Below are 23,199 nucleotides of genomic sequence, written 5' to 3'. Positions count from 1 at the left end.
CGCAATTCTAGCTGGCGAATATTAAATCATCACGAGGAAAGTGAGAATGGCGTTCATTGCGGGTGTTGCGTCCTTCATAGCCATTCACGGATGGCCCAATCTCTGGGGCACAATTACCACGCTCAGTTTGTTTAGCGAGCGCGTAACAGATTGAAATGTTTCGCGCGTGATATGACCGCGCGTTGTAAGCAGTAAAGGCCTGCACTTTGTACTCACGTGCTTACTCATGCTCTCGTCGTATATCCACTTCGTGGTGCACATCTGTTGCGGGCGGACGAGGCAATGACCTTCGGCGCTCACAATAGTGCCCGATAATACCCACGTAATTAAAACCTCAGAGCGCAGCGCGATCGGCCGTGCGTAATCAGTGCGACCCAGAGGAGCGCCGGAAACGCACGGTAGTGACAAGAATGGCGAACGCAGCGTCCGTATCTCGGGTTTCGTGGCCTAGAATATATCTGCTGGGGGACTCCCTAACGCAAGTGAGTACCCAACGCGCCACGCTGTCTTGCAGTTTTAGCCAGTGTTCGTCGGACAGTACAGAACTCCCCTTTCGCCGCAGTTTAGATCCCATTAGACATCACTCATGGTTTGGCTGCCACTTTCGCTTCTAATGGGCAGGAGGCGGCACTTTGCAGGAGTGTGTCCAACTATTGTCCGACAATCGAGAGCATGTAAATGCGTTCTAGATCTCGTTGCTTGGTTTGAAGTTGATTTGCCGCCTGAGACTCCCAATTTGAATATAAAAAAAAAGAAGAAAATTCGGTAGACAGTGCTTTGGGGGTATACGACTCCCGGAAGGATCAGCGGGCGGATATAGAAGTTGCTGCTCATCTCAAGCTTCCTGACACGATTAAATAAGAGTACGATTTCTTAAAGAGCGTGCCATATACGGAAAATAATTTACTCAATCCCAAAGTTGTTCGAGTAGTGAGCTGGAATCATATAAATCATAAATATAGTACAGCTGCGAATCGTTACGTACTGACGACCCTCTTTCGGACAGTGCTTTATCTCCTCTCGCTCATCTGCATTCATGTGCGTGCACTCCACTGCCGGTAAATAGTTTGCAGGCACTTTAAATTATCATCTTCAGTTTAAGAGTCCTTTAATAAAGGCTGCATTAAAGGGACTCTGCAACACTTCCCATAAACACCTTCACTCTTGCCTTCGCGCCTGGAAGGACTGCGAAAGTTATAGTTATCCATCCGCCGTGATGGCTCAGTGGCTAAGGCGTTGTGCTGCTGAGCCCGAGGACGCGGGTTCGATTCCCGGCCTGGGCGGCCGCTTCTCTGATGGAGGCGAAAAGCAAAAACACCCATGTGTACGAGGTTTCGGCGCACGTTAAAGATGCCCAGATGGTCAAAATTAATCCAAGGCCCTCCACTACGGCGCGCCTCATCGCCTGCGCTGAGTCGACGCGTTAAACCCTACAATCAATCAAGTTATAGTTATCGGCAGCACGAAGCGGCGCTGTGTGATTTGGTCGACGCAGCAGATACGCCTTAGGGTTGTTCCCATTTTTATTTAGATTGTATTTATTTTTGTAGGGAACATTTATTTTTGCCACTTTTTTTCCGTTTCTGCCTTGCTTTTGTGGCTTTCTTTTTGAAGTGGCTATTGAATGCGTTCATTGCTGTAACTGAAGGAAAGCCGGCTAATAGCCGCCACACCGTTGTAATGCCGTAGTTCGGGCGGTCGAAGAACGTCAAGACCGGGAAAGAGAGACAAATTTTTTTGAGCAAGTTGCTAAGTTATCTGATGGGCGTAGAGCAGTAATTTTTTAAATTTTTGGCTGAGGTACTTTGCGATCTCATACCCAGCTTTCTCGCTCAAAATTCCGACCTCTCAGGAACCTAGCAAAACCACTTCAGGAAAGTGATATTTGGCATAAAGCAAGAAGTCAACGGGAAGATGAAAACACTGAAATAACTTTCCAGGATTCTGATTTTTTTTTTTTTGCTTAATTCGCTGTCAAAGCTTACTCCCCGTGCATTTCTATGGGATAGTTTCCATGGATCAGGAACTTAGTCGCGCAACGTGCGAGACTTGAAACTGAGCACAAAGCAAGTTTTCACCCCCAATATTAGCTGCGCAAAGAAGTTTACATTTCGCTAAATAACTACAAAGTAATCACCCTTGAAAGGACTACCATGAGGGGGAAAGCTGCACGTGCATAACCTAAGTACTGGATGTGTTGGTTGACTACGTTCTGCAAGAATTTAGGATTTCGAAAAAACTTGAAACAAGTGTTGCAGGGCCCCTTAAAATGAAGAATTACTTGCGTTCAATGTGTGATCAAGATAAAACGAAAGCAATAGAGATCGGTTGCTTTTGGGACGAATCGTGCGTCAAAATTCCCATTTTAACAAATGGAATAAATTTAAACAAATTGTCTGTTCCAGCGACAGTATGGAAATGTCGCACCACTCGTATTAACAGCCGGAAGCGTTCTGTGTTCCGGAGTGCAGGCGCGTAGCCAGGAATTTTTTTCGGAGGGGGGGGGGGGGCGGTTGACCAAAAAAGATGGGGCGGGGAAATATGTAGGCAAGGCTTCTTGCGCGTTGTTTTTCAAACGAAGTTTTAGATAACTGGCTTTAACATGCGATTTGTGTATGCTGAACGCTAGCAGTAAAGCCCACCTTAAGGAGCTTAGATAATGATGATGATGATGATGATGACCTGAATTCCCTTTTGCCGGTCCATGGGTAGGCCACGGGTGATTCGTTCGTACGTAGAGCAGGCGGTTATGCGGGCACGCGCTCGTGAGCGTGATCATGAGTGTGGTCGTGAGTGGCGCGGTCCCCGAAGTTCGCCAGGCGGAAGTGGAGGCCAACACTGGGTGTTTACCATCAAGATTCGCGTGTTTTAGATTTTCCTTTAGGAAAGAGGCTAATAAGTTTTCTTATCAGCTGTGAAGTACAGTCGAGCAAGATTTCAAGGTTATCGCGCCAGACACGAGCGGCCACGCGTGCCACCGTCCTACGGTTTCGTATCGGAACGATGAAAATCAAGATTTCGCACTCTTCTCTCGCTTGCTGGCTGTTCCATGCTACAACAATGGCCCGCACAACTGACTTGCCGCCTTTTAGGTTTCAAGCTTTACATTCGTTGTTAAGCACAGACTTGTTTGCCTTTTATCTACGCCGACGATAACGAAACTGGCATGGAAGATTTGCTAAAGCTGGCGTTCTGTCTGCTTCATTTGAAAAAGTAGCTTTCCCGCGATAACCTTCGAATCGCAGTGGACTGTACAGTAGGTAAATCGCTTGTCTATAACAGCGATTTCAACTTCAACCAGCTACATCCGAAAACTGCCGAAACATACTCGTTCCAAACATGTCGGAGGCAAAAGTTAAGGGCTATGACTTCAGAATTCCCACCGGCGGGGCAGGATAGGGCTGAGAGTACGAAAGCTGTGTTATAGACAAGCCTTTTACCGGCTGTACGTGCGGCACATTGGTATTATGGCGGTGAAGCTAGCAAACGTGCGGCTTCGTCCTTAAGTAATCGCCTTTGTTATTTTTTTGTGGTAGTAACGTGAATATTAAGCTTACGCTTAGAAGAACACCTTATTGCACTGCTGTTGAGTGTTGAGCTTGTTGCACGTTTCTTAAATTTCAATCTATTTATATCCGTTAAATCGAACAGACATGGCTTCAGTAACATCCCGGTTAAGCAAATACAGAATGCTGATTCTAACCAAGAGGGAGGTCAAGGAAACGATAAAATAGTGCCAAAAAACAAAGCTCCGCAATAAAGAATTGTACAGTTTTGCTGATGTGTAGGAAATACAAGATCGGCAGAGCAATGATTTTCATACATTAGAAATTATGGAACTGCAATAGTCAATGAAACGCGATGTCGGTAGAAAAACAAACATATCAAGGATTGATAGTTGACTGAACAACATACAGTGACATGCTCTGTCATGTGATTATACTTTGTAGCAGTGTAAAGACAAGGAATGACACGCTAATGTCCAGACCCCATGTATGCATATATGAGGCTTTTCCTGCTGTTCCGCAATTTCCCGGCCGTGCTGTTCCGCCAGCGAAACAGCGGCACTGCCTCGATCGGCTCGCGGCAGGTTCCGGGCACTCTTCGGTGTATCCGGCGCGACATGCAGTCGGGCTGTATATGTTGACATGTACAGCATCTGGTGCGGGCACAGGGATCAGACGTTTACGTAGCACTGTCTTACGTAACAGTGGTAAGACAATTTTTTCTTCGTTTTCTTCTTTTTCCTACAGTCATCTTTCAATATTGGCGGCTGGGGAGCCGTTATTGCGGAGTCTTTCTCAAGGTAAGGCGACCTTCCGCATAGTGGGCTGCGTGCAACTTTTTTCCCAATGAGATGTTCCAAGTAAAAAAAATCACTGTCGCTAAGACTTCTTTTCTTTTTTTTTACAAAATGCTTTAAACGTAGTGCCAATAAGTCCGGTCGTGTTCGGCAGCAGAGTCATGTCGAGGAAACGCCAATATTTTTAAGCTATCCCCAGCTAAACAATTTGAAATGAGCTATTAACCAAACTTCTATTTATAAATTTCAAGCTGAAAGTGTGTGCGTGATAGAAAGAGGTCAAAACTCAAAACATTCGATCTGCTTGTTTTTGTACCGATTACTCAACTCATGTTATCTTTCATTTTATCTATGAGGTGGAAGCTACTGGACGTGACTGTATAGGCAGCACTTTAGCCGTTGCATGACACACAGAGCATTCAACAAAATAATTTTGCAATGTTCGTTCTAAAATTACAAGCGCGCGAGATGGGAAACATTGCTTTTGTAAAACCGCCTCAATGGACACGCACGCAAGTGTCCAGAATTGATGAGTATACACTGTGTTCATAAGCACAGCAACTCAGGGTAGGAGTACATGTTTTAAATGTGAACTGTATGCCTTTTTTCATTGACACCGGGCATATCCATCAACAAAATGTAGCTTATTGGTCTCAAGTAATTAACTATTTACGCACAATTAAAAAAAAATACTGGCGCTTCGAAGCGGTATTTATGTGTGGGTTGCGGGGGGGGGGGGGGGGGGGAGGGGCTTTTGTCTTCCTTTACTCTTGTTTGTCTTCAAAACAGTTCGCTGTGGTGAAGGGGTACCAGTGATAGCATGCGTACGTATGTCCTCTTCATCTGCGCCCCAACTGATCCTCAAGGAGGAGGAATTGAGCCTTTCCATGTTTGGAGCTTCGTGACGCCCGTAATTGTCGCCTGCGTGGCCGCGTGCAGGCGGTGCGACGTGCTGGCGCGCGGCCTGAGCGGCTACAACACGCGCGCGTGGAGGCACGCGCTCCCGCTCGTGCTGGGCCCCGAGGACGCGCGTGCGGTGGCCGCCGTGGTCATCATGCTCGGCACCAGCGACAGCGCCGAGCCGCAGGGACCCGAAGGCTCGCACGTCCCCGTGGATGAGTACGCCGACAACCTGGCGCAGATGCTGGACTACCTGAACGGGGTGGGGGCACTATATGTTTCACGCCTTGCCAATATTGGGAATACAGGAATAACGGTAATCGAACCACACGGTACCAGACCTGGTGATCTAAACTCAGGCTTTGTATATTCGAACACATAAAAGATACGCAGTGAATTATCAAATAGAGGGAACGTGATCGTACACATATTTGAGGCAAAAAACTGTGATTGATTCCGTTGTCATAGGAATAGGTAAAACACGAAAGTGAAATGTGCAGCGAAATCTGCAGCTGAGCACGACTTGCTGGTCAGCGGCCGTCTTGTGGGTGTGCTTGGCGAGCGACGTCCTGCTGGCGGGTCGCTTCGCCAAAGGTGTACTGGCGTCATTTTCGTGACGGATATGACGTCAGTGAAATCTTCGTGAATCCCGGAATAAAACACTTTCGTGTTAAAAAAAGGAAAAAAAAAAGAGATCGGGGCGTTTTGTCTCAGCTTCGTATACTTTCGTGAACTGTTCTACGTGTGATTCTTGACCCGCAGCAGAGAATCAGGGCAGAACCAGGCTGAACTATTGAAGGGGGTGGGGGAGTCAACGCATTTTCGGGATACTGCTAATTTAGACGGGTCTGGGGAGCGATCGTCTAAACCACCTCCTCTTTCTTACCCTATTCTCTACTGACTATGGCAGAAGCAATGTGGATTGTTTCCCTTTAACGGGTGTTGCCTTGTTGGCAGCAGCTCGAGTTGTCCTTGTTATGTATTGGCCTTATAACTTGCCCAATCCTGCAGGTCTGCGGCATTTCACTGCAGAAAATAATCCTCGTGACGCCTCCGCCCATTGACGAGCAACTATGGCTAGCAAAGACTAAAAGACAAGGTAAATTAACTTGCATTACTCTTCGAGCGGCAGCTTCGTTTGAAACCGGATTCGGGACAACCTGTATAGGACGGTACGCGCTCTGATAACTCGGGATAGATATAGATGAGGTAGTTTTTGTGAAAATCGCAGCATCTATTCCCCTCTTTCGAGGCCCCTTCAATTTTATTCCAGCAACAATGTAGGGCTATACGTTCTCCTGGTCGTATAAATGCGCACCGTGCTAGAGAGAAGCTCAGAATGTCCCCAGGCGCATCGATGCAGCGCTTCGAACAAACCACAAAAGCTGATGCGATGTGTACTAAACTCTCCTCGTAATGCAATCGTTTTATTCAAATTATCACTTCACTCGAAGTTGTCATTGTTCCAACTACAGAGCAAGAAGAGCGAACAGATCCCGCTTTTAACGAAATACCCCTTATAACAAAACCAGTTTCATGTGTTGGCGACTTCATTAAATGAATGTTTACTGTACCTCTCAGGCACGACCACTTGTCGTCTATTTGTAAGATGCACGCTTCCCCCCTTCTCGGATACAACTGAGCAACTTGTGGACCGTGAGGTTTACTGTAATCGCGCACAATCAATCTAAGATACGCAGCATTAATCTTCGCGACCTAATTTTCCCCATACATTTTATAATAGCCAGAATGCCCGTTACCTCTCTAATTAGGTTCCGGGTTGATGCAAGATTGTTGCCTGGGTAAAATTGTCACGGGAATATGCAAAAGCTTCCAGCGAGCTTGCATATTTGTTTCTGTGATTGCGTGTAGTAAATTATAAAAATGTCAAAAGCACTACTGTAGTGAAAAACTATGCGGACAAAACTAAAACTCAAGTACGAAGAAATTGAAGACACGAGCACGGACTGTCAACATGTCTATTACGTGTTGGTGTCAATAAAAATCGTCTATCCTCGTGTAGTCGATTTCTTTTCACTCGTGTGTTCGTTTTGTTCGTTGTTTTTTCCAAAGTGCGTACACCACCTGCTCGCTCAATTTTCTGTCTTTGTAAAGAACTACTTCTGCTGTTTATATATGTCGCTTTGTTGTCATTGATCGCTGAGCAGATTCCACATTTCAAGCGCACGTTTACTCCTCGCAGGCAAGACCACACGTCGGACATCGACATCCGTGACAACTTACGCGAAGGCTTGCGCTCGCGTTGGTTCGGAAAAGGGCGTCAGAGTTGTCGACGCACACGTGCAATTTTCGCTGGACGCGGTAAGTCGATGCCGCCATTTACTGTCATAACACCCAGCGTTTCGGGGCCCCACTTATTTCATCAAATTTTCCACCGGCTGTAAAGCAACTAACAACGTTCCGTGGTCGGAGTGGGATGCTATAAAACTTCGGGAACGCCTTGCAGGCGTCAATTTTGCCGTTGTGCTCTTTCTATCGCAGGATATGTTGTATGCCTGGCTCCCAGCAAGAGTATGTCTGCCCGCTCATACATACGCCACGACACACCGCCATCGTCATGACACGCTAAGGATAATACAATGGTTCCCTTTCTTCTCGCGGCAATTTGGGGATCCAACAAGCAAAGGCTTATTTGTACTGCTTTTTGTTGCGCATTAAGCAATCCCACAAAGTGTCGTTTCATTTCAAAGTTCGTACTGCACTTCGCTGTCTACTTGCATGTTCATTGGGTTTATAGGCTTGAAGTTTTAACAATAGAGCTGTTCAAGCTTGAGCTTGGTCCGATGGCGTTGGCAAAAAAATAATAATAATAAAGCTGCGTTACCAAAAAAATACAAAGAAAAGAACTGCGCCTTTTGTAAAGGGTGCACCACCGCAGACAGGGTATTATAACAGTGAAGCCGGCTTTCGGGTCTGCTCGAGTGTGAGCACAAGGGGCGTATGTGTATGCGCACCCCTTAATGTACCATCTTAAATGTGACAGTGATGAAAACGCAAAAAAAGCGCAGCTCGCACTTGTGGTGCAAGGCTGGAAAAACGGCGAAGCTGAGGGTCGACCCAGCTTCTTCACCCTGGAATCCACTGTCAGTGTGGGGGACCGACTGGAACGGCCCTATAGAATCCGGCTTAACTTTGCTTCATCTCTTAATACTTAGCCTAGCCTAGCAAGAAAACAAGCTCGATGGACCCCCAGCTCCTCTGTTTCTCCAGCATCGCACGACTAGTGGAAGCTGCTCCAATTTTTCTTGCTTATCTCCTCCCACTACGACGTCATTTAATCGAAACCACTCCCACCCGCGGAGTGTCCCTGCACTGTGACACTGGTTGTGGTAGGGTGAATAGTCGGGCCAGGGGCCTTCCCTCTCCTGTGAATTGTGTTGTTTTGCTACGCATTTTCAGGGTGACACTGGTGCCTGCTCCCCTTACACTCGTGTGATTTCAGTGCACCCCAATGTTACGACGCGTAGTTCGGGCTGTACTCGAGCAATATATCAACCAAAGCCTGCAGAACTAATACGGTACGCAGCATCCCGATTATTGCTCTTACTTTATCTCGCTGGAATCACCACCAGGGAAGCGGGGAAACATCAATGAATGTGCAGTGAAGGGACTTCAGTTGCGAAGCCATCAGGCGTCTGGATGGAAAGGGGCATCTTGGAAGAGTCCAAGTAAAAGCCTGAGGGAGCAGTTGCTATATTGAGATAACTTGACACGGAACTTAACAAGGGGATAAAACGTTACCGTGCGACTGTTATCACCATGTGAGACATTCAAGCATAACAAGAACATGAAAGGTTCAAGTAAGCCCGTACAGTGCGATGCAGGCTACACAACAAGAAAGGCGGTGGCACAATTAAACGCTGACATCGTCTTTGTTGACGTGTGTCCAGCTTGGCGCTGTAGCAACGTGCTATGACTCGCAAGCTCGCTCAACTTTACGCCATTCATTGAGTGAAAGGGGCAATCACTCCGGGGGAAAATGCCTGCTTTAAAACCCGTGAAAAAATAGTCTACAGCTCTTTTATACTAATGTGTTGATGTGGTGCTCTAAGCAAAAAAAAAAAAAAAACGAGATATTATTTTCTTCTTTAGTGATGGTACGTCGAACAATGCCTTATTGATAGTTTTTTGGCGCGAAAGTAACTAACCTGTTCTATTTTATTCTTTTTTGCGAACATGTGCTTGGTGGAGCAGCATTGGAGCAGGCTGCTCGCAGACGGCATGAACCTGTCGCCGGCCGGGTCGCACAAGCTGACCACGATCATCCTGCCAGCACTGAAAGAAGTTGTCGGAGATGCGCCCAGGCTGTTCCCAGACTTCACCGATCTCGACCCCGACCGACCGGAGGACAAAATCTCGGCGTGGGCGGCCGACACGTGCGGCTGTGCACGCCTTTAGTTTATGAACCTCTCTCCCTTTTCCTCCCCATTTCTATCCTCCCTTGCACCTCCCTATTTTTATCCTCCTCTCGATACTTTTCTCTACCTTCCTGTTTTTCAATTACTAAACTTTGGGCTGCTGTTCATTTGTATTTGGGAACTTCCTTCCCTTCCGAGCAAATAGAAAGACTCGGCCATCAAAATAAAACAGCAGCAACAAAAAAAAAATTAGGGAGATTCTTAGGACATTCTAAGAATGTGAAGGTGACAGCCTGGTTGGAACTTTTGTTGATCTGCTGTTTAACTTCCTGTTGAACTTCGCGGTCGCGCCCGTCACCACTTGACCAGCCCCTGGACAGCACCCTTTCAAGCTCTTTCCGCTCGCTTGCCATAGCCAAGAGCCTTCTGTTGATCTGATGGTAGACAGTCGATGCGATAAAGAAATTCTCGCGTGTTGGACAAGGACGGGGTGGTGGTGAAGATCGGTCGCGTCATTGCAATCTATTTTATTTGTTTATTCCACACGAAAAAAATCTGAACTTCTCAGGAGATATCGGCCACAGAAAGAATTAATACTAACATTCACACAAATCGTTTAGCACAGGATTATTGTACTGCCATGTGCTTTGTTTATAAAGAGTTACCATGAATCCCTCGAGGGAGGACTGCTTCTTTTAGCTAGGGCAGAAAAAGAAAGGCAGAAGCCACCTCTAAAGAGTGTCAGTGTGATGCAATTGGCGTTCTTCCGGTTGTAGTTGTGAAGCAGCTTTGTGTTGAACCGCTAAATTCACGGTACCCATCCCCCACATCTCTCCCCCACACCCCTTCCGCCACATTTCCCCTTCCACCAAATTAAGAAATAAAGACGAGTAGAACGTAGGCGATTTTCTCAAACGTCATCCTTATGTAATTAATGAAACACGAAGTCCCAGACACAAAAATGCAAAGAAAGCGTGGTGCCGCAGTCATGGTTTGGCGGAACAGCTCGTATACCATGCAGCCTGGTCACAAGCACCATGCTCACAGACAACAAAAAGGGTCAGCAAAAGGGAACGGGTGAAGGGCGGAAGAAACAGCCGGTGCGTGCCTCTGTACTGGCTACAGGCAGTGTAGCGGAATGAACATTTCGCATTTACACTCACGCGCACGCAACACACACAGCGGACGTGTGCCTAGCGTCGTATTCTAGGATGGCCGACGGCGGGTCATCCCACTGTCTCTCCGCTGAAGCACTCGATGAGCTTTAGGTCGTAGGCCATTATTTACAGCACAAGCTCCGTGCAGGCCCTGGCGTTTTCCGTCCAGATGAGTCCACGGGGTCCAGCGTGCACTTTACACTTCAGGTAGGCTCCGACCAGCGAGCACAATGGCCGTCGCAAGGACAGGCTCCTGTCGCGCGGGAAGACGACCGCCGTGTCCACTGCCGTGTCCACTGCCGTGTCACGGAGCAGCCTCAGCACGCGCAGGTCATTCTACAGCCCGTTTCCTACCAGTACCGCGGAGGCGCTTAAGGGGGAGAACATCGCCGTTGCGAGGTCTTCCAACGTGTCTTCCCGTTGCGCAAGTGCTCTGCCGTAATGCGGAGGAAGGCCGTGTTACAGTCGAGGATGAGGCTGCTGGGCCTTACGTACGCCTCGTAGCTGGTGGTGCTGTGTCAGCTCGTTACGCTAACCTTGGTCAAAACGAGTCTGCCTATTGGGAAGCACACCTCGCAGTAGAGGGCGTGCAGGCTACTCGCGACGCTAGCCTCCGGTATTGTGCGTAAGAAAACATGTAATGACGTGTTCCTTTTGCGAAGTATCCCCACTGTGCATACGTGGTACTCGGACGGTTGACAGCCAGGCTTTTCAACCGACGGCCCGCAGCAGCTGAGCACGCCGCCGCAGCGCCGCCTTGCACGGAGGATGCAGGCGTGGTACTACCCCTCCGGCGTGACAAAGGTGGAGCCGCAGCGGGAGTACGTTCTTCGGCACCAGTATTCCGCGTGCCGCTGCAGCCACACGGCGCCTACGGGCTTTTGGGGGATGGGCCGGGGGTGGCCACAGCGGTACATTTGGTCGTGGCTGAGCCCTGAGCTCAGGAGTTGCTCGTACAACTCGTCGGCGTGGAACCTGACGTGGGGGCTCACACGCTTCAGTGCAAGCGACGACAAGGCGCATGCCAGAGCTTTCTGACAGCCGCCCGTGGTGGCGACAGCGGCGCGCAGCGGAGGGCTGCCGTGAGCCGCGAGGTTCGCTTTGCAGTTCACCTCGGCGACCGTGTCGCCGTGTCCTTCCGAGGTGGTCATCAGGCACGGGTTGGGGCACAGTAGTTTTATGTCCCGCTTCTTCTCCTCCACTTGCTTCTGCACCATTCCCCTTTGGTCGGTTGTTTCCGAAGAGCGCTGCTTGACGCCTTCCGTCGACTTGAGAGCCAGAAAACCGACCCAGAGAAATAGAACAGGTATGGCGGAAAGCAGTATCGATGCCAGTTAGGCGGAAGTAAATGATGATGATGATTATGAACAAAAATTCTTCCTCTTTTACTTATTATACTTTGGACGAAAGCTCCAAGCACCCCACTCCGCTAAAACCATCGTTGCTGTTTGGTAAAGAAAATGAACGTGCTTATAGAGTAAATAAAAACATTTCTGATCCGATGGGATTTGAATCCAGGTCTCTACAGTAGCAGCTCAGTGCACCACCATAGAGCTATCTCTGCACGATGGTGGTTGCAGTGCCAGAAATCCACACAGGGGGATTGGCCAGGAAAGGGGCGCACACCGAGAGGAACTATGTACTCGATAATTAAATATATTTAACAAATGCATCTAAAATAGGCGTTTAGGGAGAAGTATAAACAGAAAAAGAACTGCCCGAACATGAGATGTAGCGCCAGGAAGTGTCGCAACCAATATAAATCAAAACTTAAAAGAATTAAACAAGAGAAAAAAAACCATGAGAAGTATGTAAAGATGCCAGCTGTAAAACAAAAGCTGTTGTTGTTGCTCTTCCTTTCGTTTTGGCAGATACACACTTGTGGAATTACCCAGGAATCAGGACCTTTGAGGGGTTAATGTGGCCGCTTCACAAAATTCCCAAAACTGTGAATTGGAAGGGTAAAAGCTGCTGAATAGTGTGCGCCGTGTGACTCCTGAACGTTATGGCACGTGAGTAGATCAGGCACACATCAGTCGTGCCGATCACTGTTTCTCGGTAGGCTGCGGCGTGATCCAAACAGCTCGCTTTCGTCATTCGCGCAGCAAGACATCGAAACGAAAGCGAAGACACAGACCCAAACACGGTGCAGAAGAAAAGAAGCCGGCCAAAGTAATTTGTGCCAAAAAACAAAAACAAACGAAAGCGAACAAATAGACGTAAATACGATATTGCACTACAAAGCTTGTTAAATATCGTCAGGCTTTCTCCTTCAAAGCAACTGTGGAGACTAAGTGCTCCGAAAATTTTTTGTACAGCCTCGTGCTTTGTGTAGCAAAGGTTACCGTGGTTCACTAGAGGGCAGGGCTGCTCCTTTACCCTACCGCAAAAAGAAAACAAAGGCATACGCCACCTCCGATGACTGTCAGTGTGATTTGATTCAGGCATATTCACAACTTCAGGCATATAAAACTTTAATCAGGCTTTCCTTGGAGTACGCGTCAACAATATGGCACCCTCATACGGCAATATTGACTGATACGCTGGAATCAGTTCAAAATAAAGCAGCCAGGTTCATCTGTTCTTGTTACTCTAGTTATCAAAGCGTCTCATTACTGAAGCATAATTTAAACCTTCCTTCCCTTGCCATGTGCAGATGGTTGTCTTGCCTTTCCTTTTTTTCACTCTTTGTATAATAGTGACACACCTTTTCTCCAGCAGCTTCATTCACCCTGCTCCTCACGTATCTGCGCGGATCGACCGTGCGCATAAGATTAAACCAATATTTTCGCGCACTAACAAATACCAGTTTTCACCTCTTTCTTTGTGTATAAACGAATGGAATGCCCTACCCTCAGCCATAGTCTCCCTCACCGATCCATCGCGTTTCAAATCTGCTTTATTGTCTTATTTAGGAGCCGCTGAAGATATCTAGCGACTCTTTTCGTGTAAGGTGTATTACGCGTGTTGAAAATGTGTGCTCGCTTCTCTTCAAGTTTATTACATGTTGTTGCTTACTCACAACTTTGTTACAGTTCCCTCACCAAATGTATAGCTGACACTGTTGTACCCGGTTTATGTATCCCCCCTTAAGTTATGCCCTCTGGGCTTTTAAGGTAGGTAAATAAATAAATAAATAAATAAATAAATAGCAAAACTTTATTACAGAAGGAGGACGCGTCGGTCAGCAGGGGAAGAAAGGAAGGTGAGGGGGGGGGGGGTGGAGTTTAAAGATTATATTCGGTGGTCGACGCCTGAGGAGCGCGCGAACTCCCACAGAGAAAGCAGCGTCTGCCGTGCATTGGCGGGTTGCAGCGGGGTTGTCCACTCCACAAGCCGCTGGACGCCGGGCGAAGACACTGTAAACGGGGCGCTTGAAGGCCGGGACACTCCCAGAGCATGTGGTGTAGAGTGGGCGTGGCTCCTGTGGAGCAAGAGGTGCAGGCAACTGCGGCCTCAGATTGCGCATCCTAGACGGCATGCTGGTGACGTTTTGGCACATACGCACGCCACTTGGCCAACACATCATCGGTTAGCGCGGCACCAGCCCGTGCCTTGTGCAGAAGTACTTGTGCGCCACGGGGCAATCCAACGGGCAGGGGGGCGGGGTCTGGTGGAAACAAATTCCGCAGCGACTGCTTGGACGCGTGCCTTGCTGCCGCCTTTGCTTCTGAGGGGTCGGGGTCGTATAGTGCGAATGGGACGGGCAACGCCGGGTTGGAGCGGAGTTCAAAGTGCTCGCTCGCGCACTCGTAAGCGGTCTCGCTGCCGATTCCGCCTGCGTGTCCCGGGACCCAGTCTACCCGAAGGAATATATTGCGTGTGTCCCGCAGCCTGCGACAAATGGTCTTGATGAGGTCGCAGGTGGTTCCAACGTGTGGGGTTTGGCCAAGTCGATCGAGGGCTTGGTGGCTGTCCGTAAATATTGTAAACTGGTGGTTGTCACGGGCGGCGTAATTTGCCTCAATGTGCTCCGCAGCGAGAAGAACTGCCGCAAGGCGGGACTGACATGGGCTTGGTGGGCGAAGAAATTGAATTGTGCGAGAAATGCGCATTTGGCCGTCAATACACGAAAGTGAAGCGCGAAATGTTGTTTCATTTAGGACTGCTGTTGTAAAGATGGCGCCGGCTGAAAAAAAAAAAAGACTGAATACAGCTTAATACAGCTTAACATGAGTTAAATATGGTTAAATAAATAAATAAATAAATAAATAAATAAATAAATAAATAAATAAATAAATAAATAAATAAATAAAATAAATAAATTGCATTCTACTGGTTGAAGTTGTGTTAAAGATTTCTGTATACCAACTAAATTCCGTGTACTCCTCCTTCACTTCTTTCGCCCCTCCCCAATATTTGATATAAGTCTTCCTGCCTTCTCCAACGCACTCGGGTATTTTACTACAATAAGAAATGAGGGAATTAGGAGCACCAAGGAACGATGAATTTTCTCAAACATCATCCTTATTTAATTAGACACCACACGAAGTCCTAAACACGAAAATGCAAACAGGCGATAAGGCATGGTGTCACAGTCATGCTTTGGGGGCACCGCTCGTGCAGTGCACCCTGTGGCAAGCAGCGTATTCACAAGCAACGAAACAGACAGCAAGCTGGAGCTGGCTGAGGGCTGTGTGGCCAATGGGGTTGGTGCCCTTGTACTAGCGCCTTGCTGGCAGCATAGCAAAATGAATACTTGGCAGTTTTTTGTAGGCAAGGAATCCACGCCCCTCTATTACTTCCCCCTACCCCGAACACACCTGCACGCACACTGGAAAGGTCTCATAGTCAACGCAGGTCGACTACATGAGTCGCCCCAGTGCTTCTCCGCTGCATTACTCGCGAAGCTTCAGGTCGCACGTGAGCCGCTTCCACAGCGTGAACTCCAAGTAGGCGCTGACGTCTTCTGTGCTGTCGTCTCGCCGGTGTCCAGCGTGCACCTCGCGGTTCAGGTAGGCCCCGACCAGCGAGCACAATGACCTTCGCAAGCACAGGCTCCTTTGGTGGGGAAAAACAATTGCCGTGTTCAAAGCCGTGTCACGGAGCAGCTTCAGGACGCACAGGTCGTTCTCCAGCCCGAAGTCATACCAGTACAGCGGAGGCGTTTAAGGGGCGGAGCAAGGTCTTGCAAGGTCCAGGGCATACTATCGCAATGAAAAAAAAAGTAGGCTTCGGCCGGGCTGCGCAGATGCCGTGGTTATTATAGTTCCATCACTTCGGAAAACACCCACGTGGGGGTTTAGTCAAGAAAGGGAGCAACTTTTTGGGGTCAATACGCCCACCTGCTCTCTAGCGTGATGTTGGTCATGCCTATAGTCCCTAGATATTCGGCTAGTCTGCCGTCCGGGCCAGTTTTTCATTATAACGGGGTGTCGCCACAGCTATCGAGAGCGCGCGAAAAACAGCACGCCGGTCGACCGTCACGCCCTCTCAGTGCACCCTGCAGCGCACTCGCCGCGTTCGCAGAAGAGCCATTTTTTAAGAATCAAACTACTCCTGTGATAAATTTGTATGACAAATTATTGATTTTCTTAATTTTTTTTTGCCTGAAATATTTTTTAGGAATTAAAAGTGGTAACTTTGTGTCGTCTGCTTGCATGCCGCGTTTAGTAACTCTGGCTTTTAGCTATGGTCGTCTGCAATAATATTGAGAAAGAGAGAGAGAGAGAATAAATATTTTTATTTATCGAGCAGAGGTTGATTTGAGAAGCTCTGTCTGCACTCTGCGGTGAGCAGACGGTCAGAGGCAACAACAGTGCTGTTCACGGTTGAAAAAAAATTTAAATAAATTTATTCAGACCCGAAAATGGATGTCAAGAAGTAATATTGTCAGGAGAAGGTATCAAAACAACTATTTAGTTTTTATAGTAATACCTCAGTAGCAAACAGGGGCCAGCTTACTGAGAGGGTGCTGCAGTCGACCGGTGTGCTGTCTAGACAGCCCACGGCTCTCATCGTAAAAGGACCCTGTTGAAGGCTTCGGACTGCAGACTAGCCAAATTTACAAGGACTATAGTCATGCCTGCCAAAGCCACGTGCTATAGTCCAGGGACTATACACGTAGTGCTGATGATGAAAACAGCGGATCATGATGATGGCAGTGGGCGCGTGCGGTTGACGAAGTCAACGCTGCAATATCATCGTGTGTCTGCAGCCTTTTTTTCTCGCTGCTGTCGTTCGGCTCTTGTAAGAGTGCTCGTCGCTAAACTTTTGATGTGTCGCATTTCGCGCTGTTCAAGAACCTACATCAGTAGCCACTTGCGTCATCACGAAGTATACCAGGGGAAGATATTTGCAAGTAAGTAGTTCCGATTCTCTCCGTTTGTCGTGCACCGTGCTCGTGAGCCAGGCGCAGAGCGTGTCACGCTCCTCGTGGAACGCGATCTCTTCGTAGAACAAGGTGCCCTACCGGCAACGTAGCGACGAACTACCAATGGCGTCTCGGTGCAACATGCGACAGAATCGTCACCCGGCACTGAAGCGTGAACAGAGAACCTCTATTGCACTACGAAAGGCCAGAGATGGTGCGGTGGTGCAGGGTACCACCATCCCCCAATCCCCAGGCGCCGATGCCAGAACTATCAGCGAGCTCCGGCGCAAGCTGAATGACGTGTGTCGGGAGGTGAAGGCGATCAAGGACGCCTTGGCTGACCTCGAAGATATCCGAAACACGGTGAGTGCGCTCCAGGAGACGGTCAGGAACGAGATGAAGAAAATGCGGGAGGAGTCCGCAGCAATCAGCAAACGTATCCTGCTGAAGGTCGAGAAGATACACCATTATCTGAGGGGCGAAAGCGAGCCCACCAAGGACCAGCCCCGTTCAAGCAAGTTCGAGTGGCGTGTGCAGAACTTCAAGCTCAAGGAGAAGATGCTCGCTGCCAAGGCTAAGTATTTCTGCAGCGACACCTTCTACGTGGGCAGCCACGGCTACAAGATGCACCTCGGGGCTACTCTCTCCGAGAAGAACAGCAAGGGCAAGGTCTGCCTGAGCGTCTACACGCACATCACCAGGGGCCCCTACGACCGGACGCTGCAGTGGCCATACAGGAGGCGCAGCACCTTCATCGTCGTTGACCAAAAGTCCAACCACCATCACAAGGTGGCCGAGATGGTGCCTCAGGAGCTGGGTCGCAAGCAGGAGCACTGCTTCCAGAGGCCCAAGGGGGGCCCCAATGAGGGCATTGGGTTCACGGCCCTGCTATCATTAGAAGAACTGGAAGACCCGGAGAAAGGATACCTCATGAAGGACTCCTTTCTCGTCCACTTCATCACCTCCGACATGTGAGAAATGCCTCCGTTGCACGGCAGTCGTACAGCGACGCAGTCAAGAGGCCAGCAGCTGCCGTAGAAGTGACGCCAACTCTGTAGTTCCTGTCAAGTTTGGAGCGAGCGAACTGAGACGGGGTGAGGAACACTGAGATTTGTTAACAAAGTTGCGGGAGCGCTTGTAGATATCGTGAGGACTGAAGCTATGTTTCCTTTTTTTTCGTTGTGCCCATCGTTTGGTGAACCATTTTTTTTCCAGAACTGAGCATGCCATTGTTAAAGCTGTTTTGCATTTTCACGTATCCTCGTGCAAAGTTGCTTACTTCGGATGATAGATTGAACGTATTTCTTTGAGGAAGTGAAAGGTGGAGATCGGGACCAGAATATACACACGACGTGCGCGTGCTTCAGTTTGTTTATTAAAGCGGAGCGTTATGTGGCTATAGGCGAAAGAAAAATCCGGTAGTCCCGTGTATGCAGAAAACTCCTTCGGCGCAACCCCTTGCGCATGCGGGAAAATACAAGGAGTTAAAAGTAAGGGAATAGAGATTAGCTGTATTTATTGATGACGTAGGTACACTCTCGCATCTACCGACACTGGTGAATGGTGGCTGGACGCCTTCCGGTGGTACCAACCGGCGCAGATCGGATTTAGGCCCCGTCTGGGTACCGAGGATTGGCTTGACCACTTCTCGTCAATGGTGTTACTAGGCGGCCGGTCACACGAAGTGCGCACAGTGCTTGCCATGGACATACAAAAAACATACGACAACGTTAGCCACGGAGCAATTTAGGAAATTCTCCAAGGTCTCCTTCTCCCGGACAAGGTTTCCTCTTTCCTCCAGAACTTCCTCACACAAAGATCCTTTTCGGTTCGCATTGGTGGGACAAGTTACGATCGCTTTACGCCTGTCCGCGTGGTGCCTCAGGGATCGGTAATCTCGCCCTTCCTTTTTAATATTATGTTACCGCTTGCCTGGCATCTCGCCTCTATACCCGATATGCACTTTCTGATGTACGCGGACGACATCACAGTGTGGACTGCACAATCAGACCTGACTCGTCAAACCGCGTGCCTCTAACAAGCCTTGTGTGACACACAGAAATGGTGTGAATATGCTGGCTTAACACTTTCCGCCGAAAAGACAGCTATTCTGCCTGTGGCCAGTGCTTGGGGCCGTCACCGACTAGAAGTGTCTCTCCAATCGCATTACAACTCTGCGACCGACCTGTACGCACTGCTACTTCGCTTCGCGTGCCAGGATTAGGAATTCATGCGTCTGGGTCAGCGTCTATGTGGCTACGTTACGCTCGCGAAAAAGCGGGACAGATGCTGTACCTCATCCGACACATCTCACAGAAGCCTGGTGGGCTCCTGTTCCAAAATTGCCCGTCTATTGGTGCGCTCTGTACTCCAGCCTCGGCTTGTTTACCAGGCCCAATTCCAACACCTGAACCAGGCGGAGTGGGCTCGACTTGAGGCAATTAACCGTGCCGCAATGCGTGCAATTACCTGCCTCCCTAGGATAACATCGATCCATGCTATTCAGGCTGAAGCTCAAGTTAACACCTTGAATGAGCTTGTCCATCAGCGTCGGTCCGCCCGCATGCATAAACTCACCTTTGTTGCTGAGGCAGCGGCGTTAGGAAACTACATTGGTCGTTCACTACCCACATCTCTAGCCTGCGTCGTTACCAGGCACCTTGGCTATACCACCAGGTGACCGACAACAGGCCACTAACGCGACTGCACAATCGATCCAACGGACATTCTGACACGCTTTTTACGGTCGCACAAGAACTGGCGGCTGAGTCTCAACCCCAGGTGGTGCAGGCATTTGTGGATGCTGGGGGCAAGGACGACGTGGTGACCACAACACTACAATGTCCTTCTCAACCAGAGTCCTGTCAAACGTATACGAAACACGCCGCACCCTGCCGTCTATGCTGGGCGAGCTTACGGTCATCCGGGACGGCTTGCAAGCACTAACTACTGCTCTTCATCAAGCCCCTGCAGGCACTACTTTACAAATTTATACAGACTCCACGGCGGCCATACGTGATTTACGTCGAGTAAATAACTCTGCTATCTCGAGGGACATTCATGACATACTGGATACGTACCCCTGCCCTCTGCGGCTCTCGTGGGTCCGGCGAAACACTCTCCCCGCTCACATTGCGGTGGATGGCGCCTGCCACACTGCATTCGTTCCGCGACCATTGCCTTTACTGACACTAGATACCCCAGGACAGTTTCTCCAAAGGAAAGAAGATCTTCGTCGCGCCACACGAGCTCTAATTCCACCGTGTGGAACGGACCTCCCTAGCAGACTCGCTCGCTGGGAGGAGGTCTTGCTGCGAAGACTTCGTGTTGGTGTAGCCCTCTTTCCCGCTGTTACCCGGGAGTGGCCACCACGTTACCACGCCCCGTTCGCCCCGTTTGCACGCCCCGTTCGCCTCTTTTGCACGGCTCCTGCCGAAGATGCGGACACTGAAAATTTGCTGTGGACGTGCCCTTCATTGAAGCGGCGAGAACAAGACACCTTCGAGGCCTCCACCCTGGCAGACCACCTGATCTACATCGATGGATTTGGTGACCCCATCATTGCTCCCTCCTTGAGTTGCTTCGTGAAACGGGAGTTAATCTATACTTGTGACAAAGTATTTATGCCAAAGGGCATACTATCGCAAAAAAAAAAAAAGACACTGGTGAATGACAGCGGCGCATCGGAAGGAGTGAAAAGACTCTCTCCCGCAGCAGAGGGCGTGAAGCGACTGAGCATTGCCGGACACATAGCTAAGTTTCATTATCATTGTTTATTTGCATAGTTGCGGTGCTAGTAGTCGTTGCCATTTGCATGGAAGAGGTCGTCGTCTTTTTCGCGGCGAGTGGTGGATACAAAGTCATCCTCAGCATTGTAGACTTGCACCAGCTCTTCGCAATAGACTCGAGGCAGCGGTGGCATATCTGCAAGGCTTCTCGGGAAGGACTGGCATACTCGTAGCCATGTATCCAAATATCCATAATGGCTTCCAGAGGATTCGGTGCCCGCGGTGACCTCTCCCAAACAGTGTGTCTTTTCAGTTTTAGCATCAGCGCTCAGCTTTTTTGACATGCGTGGTAGCGCTCGACGACAGCGCTGAAATTTTCCTAGTTTTTCGGCATTCACCGCGTGGCGTCCGCTCACGCCGCTGCACATTTTTTTTTAATTTTTTCCTGCAACGCTGAACTTACGGCTTGTACAACAGCTTCGCTGTTAAAAAAAGAAGCAGCTCAGTAAGGGATCAACGTGACGCAGCCGCTCAGGCGACGCCTACCAATCGGCTTTCCAGAAGAAGAGTTTATGCTCCTGTTCCTTGGTGAGTGACGGGTGGGCAGGAGGATACTCTTGCCTACTCAGCTTGTAGCGCTGTGTGATGCCTTGGTATGTTACTAGGGGATGAGTCGCTTGAAGCCAGTCGTCTCGCGGTGCCCGGTAGGGTAATTCTCGGGCTGTCGTTTGGGCCATGACATTGCCGCGAAGGGACGAGTGGGCAGGCGCCCAAACAAGACTGATCTTGCGTTTGGGGGGTCGCTGGAGAAGGATTCTTGCAGCTGGTCTTGATATTCTTCCACGTAGGTAGCTTCGGCATGCTGCTTGAGAATCGGTGATGATTGTATCGGCTGAGGTGTGGGCAATGGCAAGAGCGATGGCTGCTTCTTCTGCTTGGGTAGTGTTGATTCCAGTAAGTGTGACACTGGCGACATGCTCGGTGCATGTGGTGACGACAGCTGTCATCGTATCCATGCGAGCGTAGGCTTTTGCAGACAAACACGTTCCCACACCTATCTAAACTTCACGCCATCAACCCCACCCTCTACAGCGCCACATGCTCACACTGCGGTGAGATCTGTACCCTCTACCACATGGTCTGGGCCTGCCAGAAAAACCCAAATGTTCGCCCAATTCCCAACCCTTCTTATGAGCAGTGGGAGAGAGAGAGAGAGAACACACAAAATTGCGGCGACTACGTGCCGTATGGGGTGGTTCCCTCTTCACGGGACCCATATGCTACCGCGGCTGCCTGGCCCCTGGAGATCAGGACGAGCTGGTCTTCCAAGGCGGGGCTGGTTAGCAAGGTCTCCCATCGCTCGTTAAAGGGTGTGGGAAGGGTGATTGAGGGCCGGAGAGAGAACTGGCCAGCTCCAGCAGTGACACTCAGCTTCGGCTGGTGGAACGTGCGGAGAAGGCAGCAAGCTCCAACGGGATCCTGAAATGAGGAATCCGACTACGTGCTCCCCCCCCTTTTTTTAGCAAAATAAAGTTTACTCTCTCTCTCTCTCTCTCTCTCTCTCTCTCTCTCTCTCTCTCTCTCTCTCTCTCTCTCTCTCTCTCTCTCTCTCTCTCTCTCTCTCTCAGAAGAAGACCACGTGAGCATCTGAAACCCGAAATCATCAACGTCCATGCCACGAAAACGCGCAGGGCAGCCGCCGATCACGTGGGCCGCCGTTTCGGTGTTGGGAGCACTACAATAGCAGCGCTTGGATTAGACGGGAAAGCCGAACGAATTTTTTAGAGTGCCATTGAGGCTTTGTATGCGGGGAGGTTGTGAGGTGGAAAGCTCGTTGTGACGACGACGACGACGCCAACACCGTGGCTGAAACATGCCCTTAAACTGCTCGCGGCGTGAACGCGGGATTGCGCTCAGTGTGGTTGCGCCGAGGAAAAATAAGCGGCAAGCCACACGAGGGAACGACGTGGGCCAATAAGAGGCAGCCACAAGGGGAGAAGGAAAAGCCCAGGCTGGAACGGAGGCGAACGCCGAGGGGAGCGCGACGTCGAGGTGGAAGACTCGAAGCTCGTCGGGTTTTCGGGGCCTGAGCTCGAGAAGGGTCCACCTAGCGCCTTGGCAACCTCGGGCCGAGGCGCGACTCCTGACTCGAGGAGGCGGGCAACGTTGGCGTGCTCCGCTTTTGGACGACCCGCTTTTAAATGCAGAGCATTTAAGTAACTCACGATGTCACCCGCGTTGGCGTCCGTAGTCCGCACGCTCACTGCGCATGCGCGTCGAGTCGAGGCGAAAGCGAACACTCTCTCGCGAGGGGCATTGGATTGGATTCGAACACTCTCTCGCGAGGGCATTAGATTGAATTCGATTGGATTGGATTGGCTTGGATTGGCTTGGATTGGCTTGGCTTGGATTTGGATTG

At 49.6% G+C, this 23,199-nt stretch overlaps 2 protein-coding genes across 2 annotated transcripts; both read left to right on the top strand.

The window, feature by feature from the left end:
- The first annotated feature begins 294 nt into the window (after nt 1-294).
- Nucleotides 295-10,502, top strand: LOC144180307 (isoamyl acetate-hydrolyzing esterase 1 homolog). Its single transcript, XM_077708677.1, has 6 exons — nt 295-482; nt 4,254-4,306; nt 5,243-5,465; nt 6,215-6,302; nt 7,407-7,525; nt 9,419-10,502. The coding sequence occupies exons 1-6, from the start codon at nt 411-413 to the stop codon at nt 9,620-9,622; spliced, it is 759 nt and encodes a 252-aa protein (XP_077564803.1). The 5' UTR covers nt 295-410; the 3' UTR covers nt 9,623-10,502.
- Nucleotides 10,503-17,127: 6,625 nt separating this feature from the next.
- LOC144180306 (TNF receptor-associated factor 1-like) lies at nt 17,128-18,027 on the top strand. Its single transcript, XM_077708676.1, has one exon. The coding sequence runs from the start codon at nt 17,176-17,178 to the stop codon at nt 18,025-18,027; it is 852 nt and encodes a 283-aa protein (XP_077564802.1). The 5' UTR covers nt 17,128-17,175.
- The last annotated feature ends 5,172 nt before the right edge of the window (nt 18,028-23,199 follow it).

Source organism: Haemaphysalis longicornis, unplaced genomic scaffold (genome assembly GCF_048455015.1).
Source record: "Haemaphysalis longicornis isolate Haplotype H1 unplaced genomic scaffold, Haemaphysalis longicornis Haplotype H1 scaffold_4, whole genome shotgun sequence".
Taxonomy (NCBI): Eukaryota; Metazoa; Arthropoda; class Arachnida; order Ixodida; family Ixodidae; genus Haemaphysalis; species Haemaphysalis longicornis.
Note: the sequence above shows the minus strand (reverse complement) of the source record. Positions and strands in the feature narration are given on the sequence as shown.

What these genes read in the sequence shown, in the direction of transcription:
- LOC144180307 (XM_077708677.1), top strand. Translation starts at nt 411, where the DNA reads ATGGCGAACGCAGCGTCCGTATCTCGGGTTTCGTGGCCTAGAATATAT. An exon ending in TGCTGGACTACCTGAACGGG is followed by an intron (nt 5,466 to 6,214) that starts GTGGGGGCACTA and finishes CCAATCCTGCAG; the next exon opens with GTCTGCGGCATTTCACTGCA. An exon ending in AGCAAAGACTAAAAGACAAG is followed by an intron (nt 6,303 to 7,406) that starts GTAAATTAACTT and finishes TACTCCTCGCAG; the next exon opens with GCAAGACCACACGTCGGACA.
- LOC144180306 (XM_077708676.1), top strand. Translation starts at nt 17,176, where the DNA reads ATGGCGTCTCGGTGCAACATGCGACAGAATCGTCACCCGGCACTGAAG.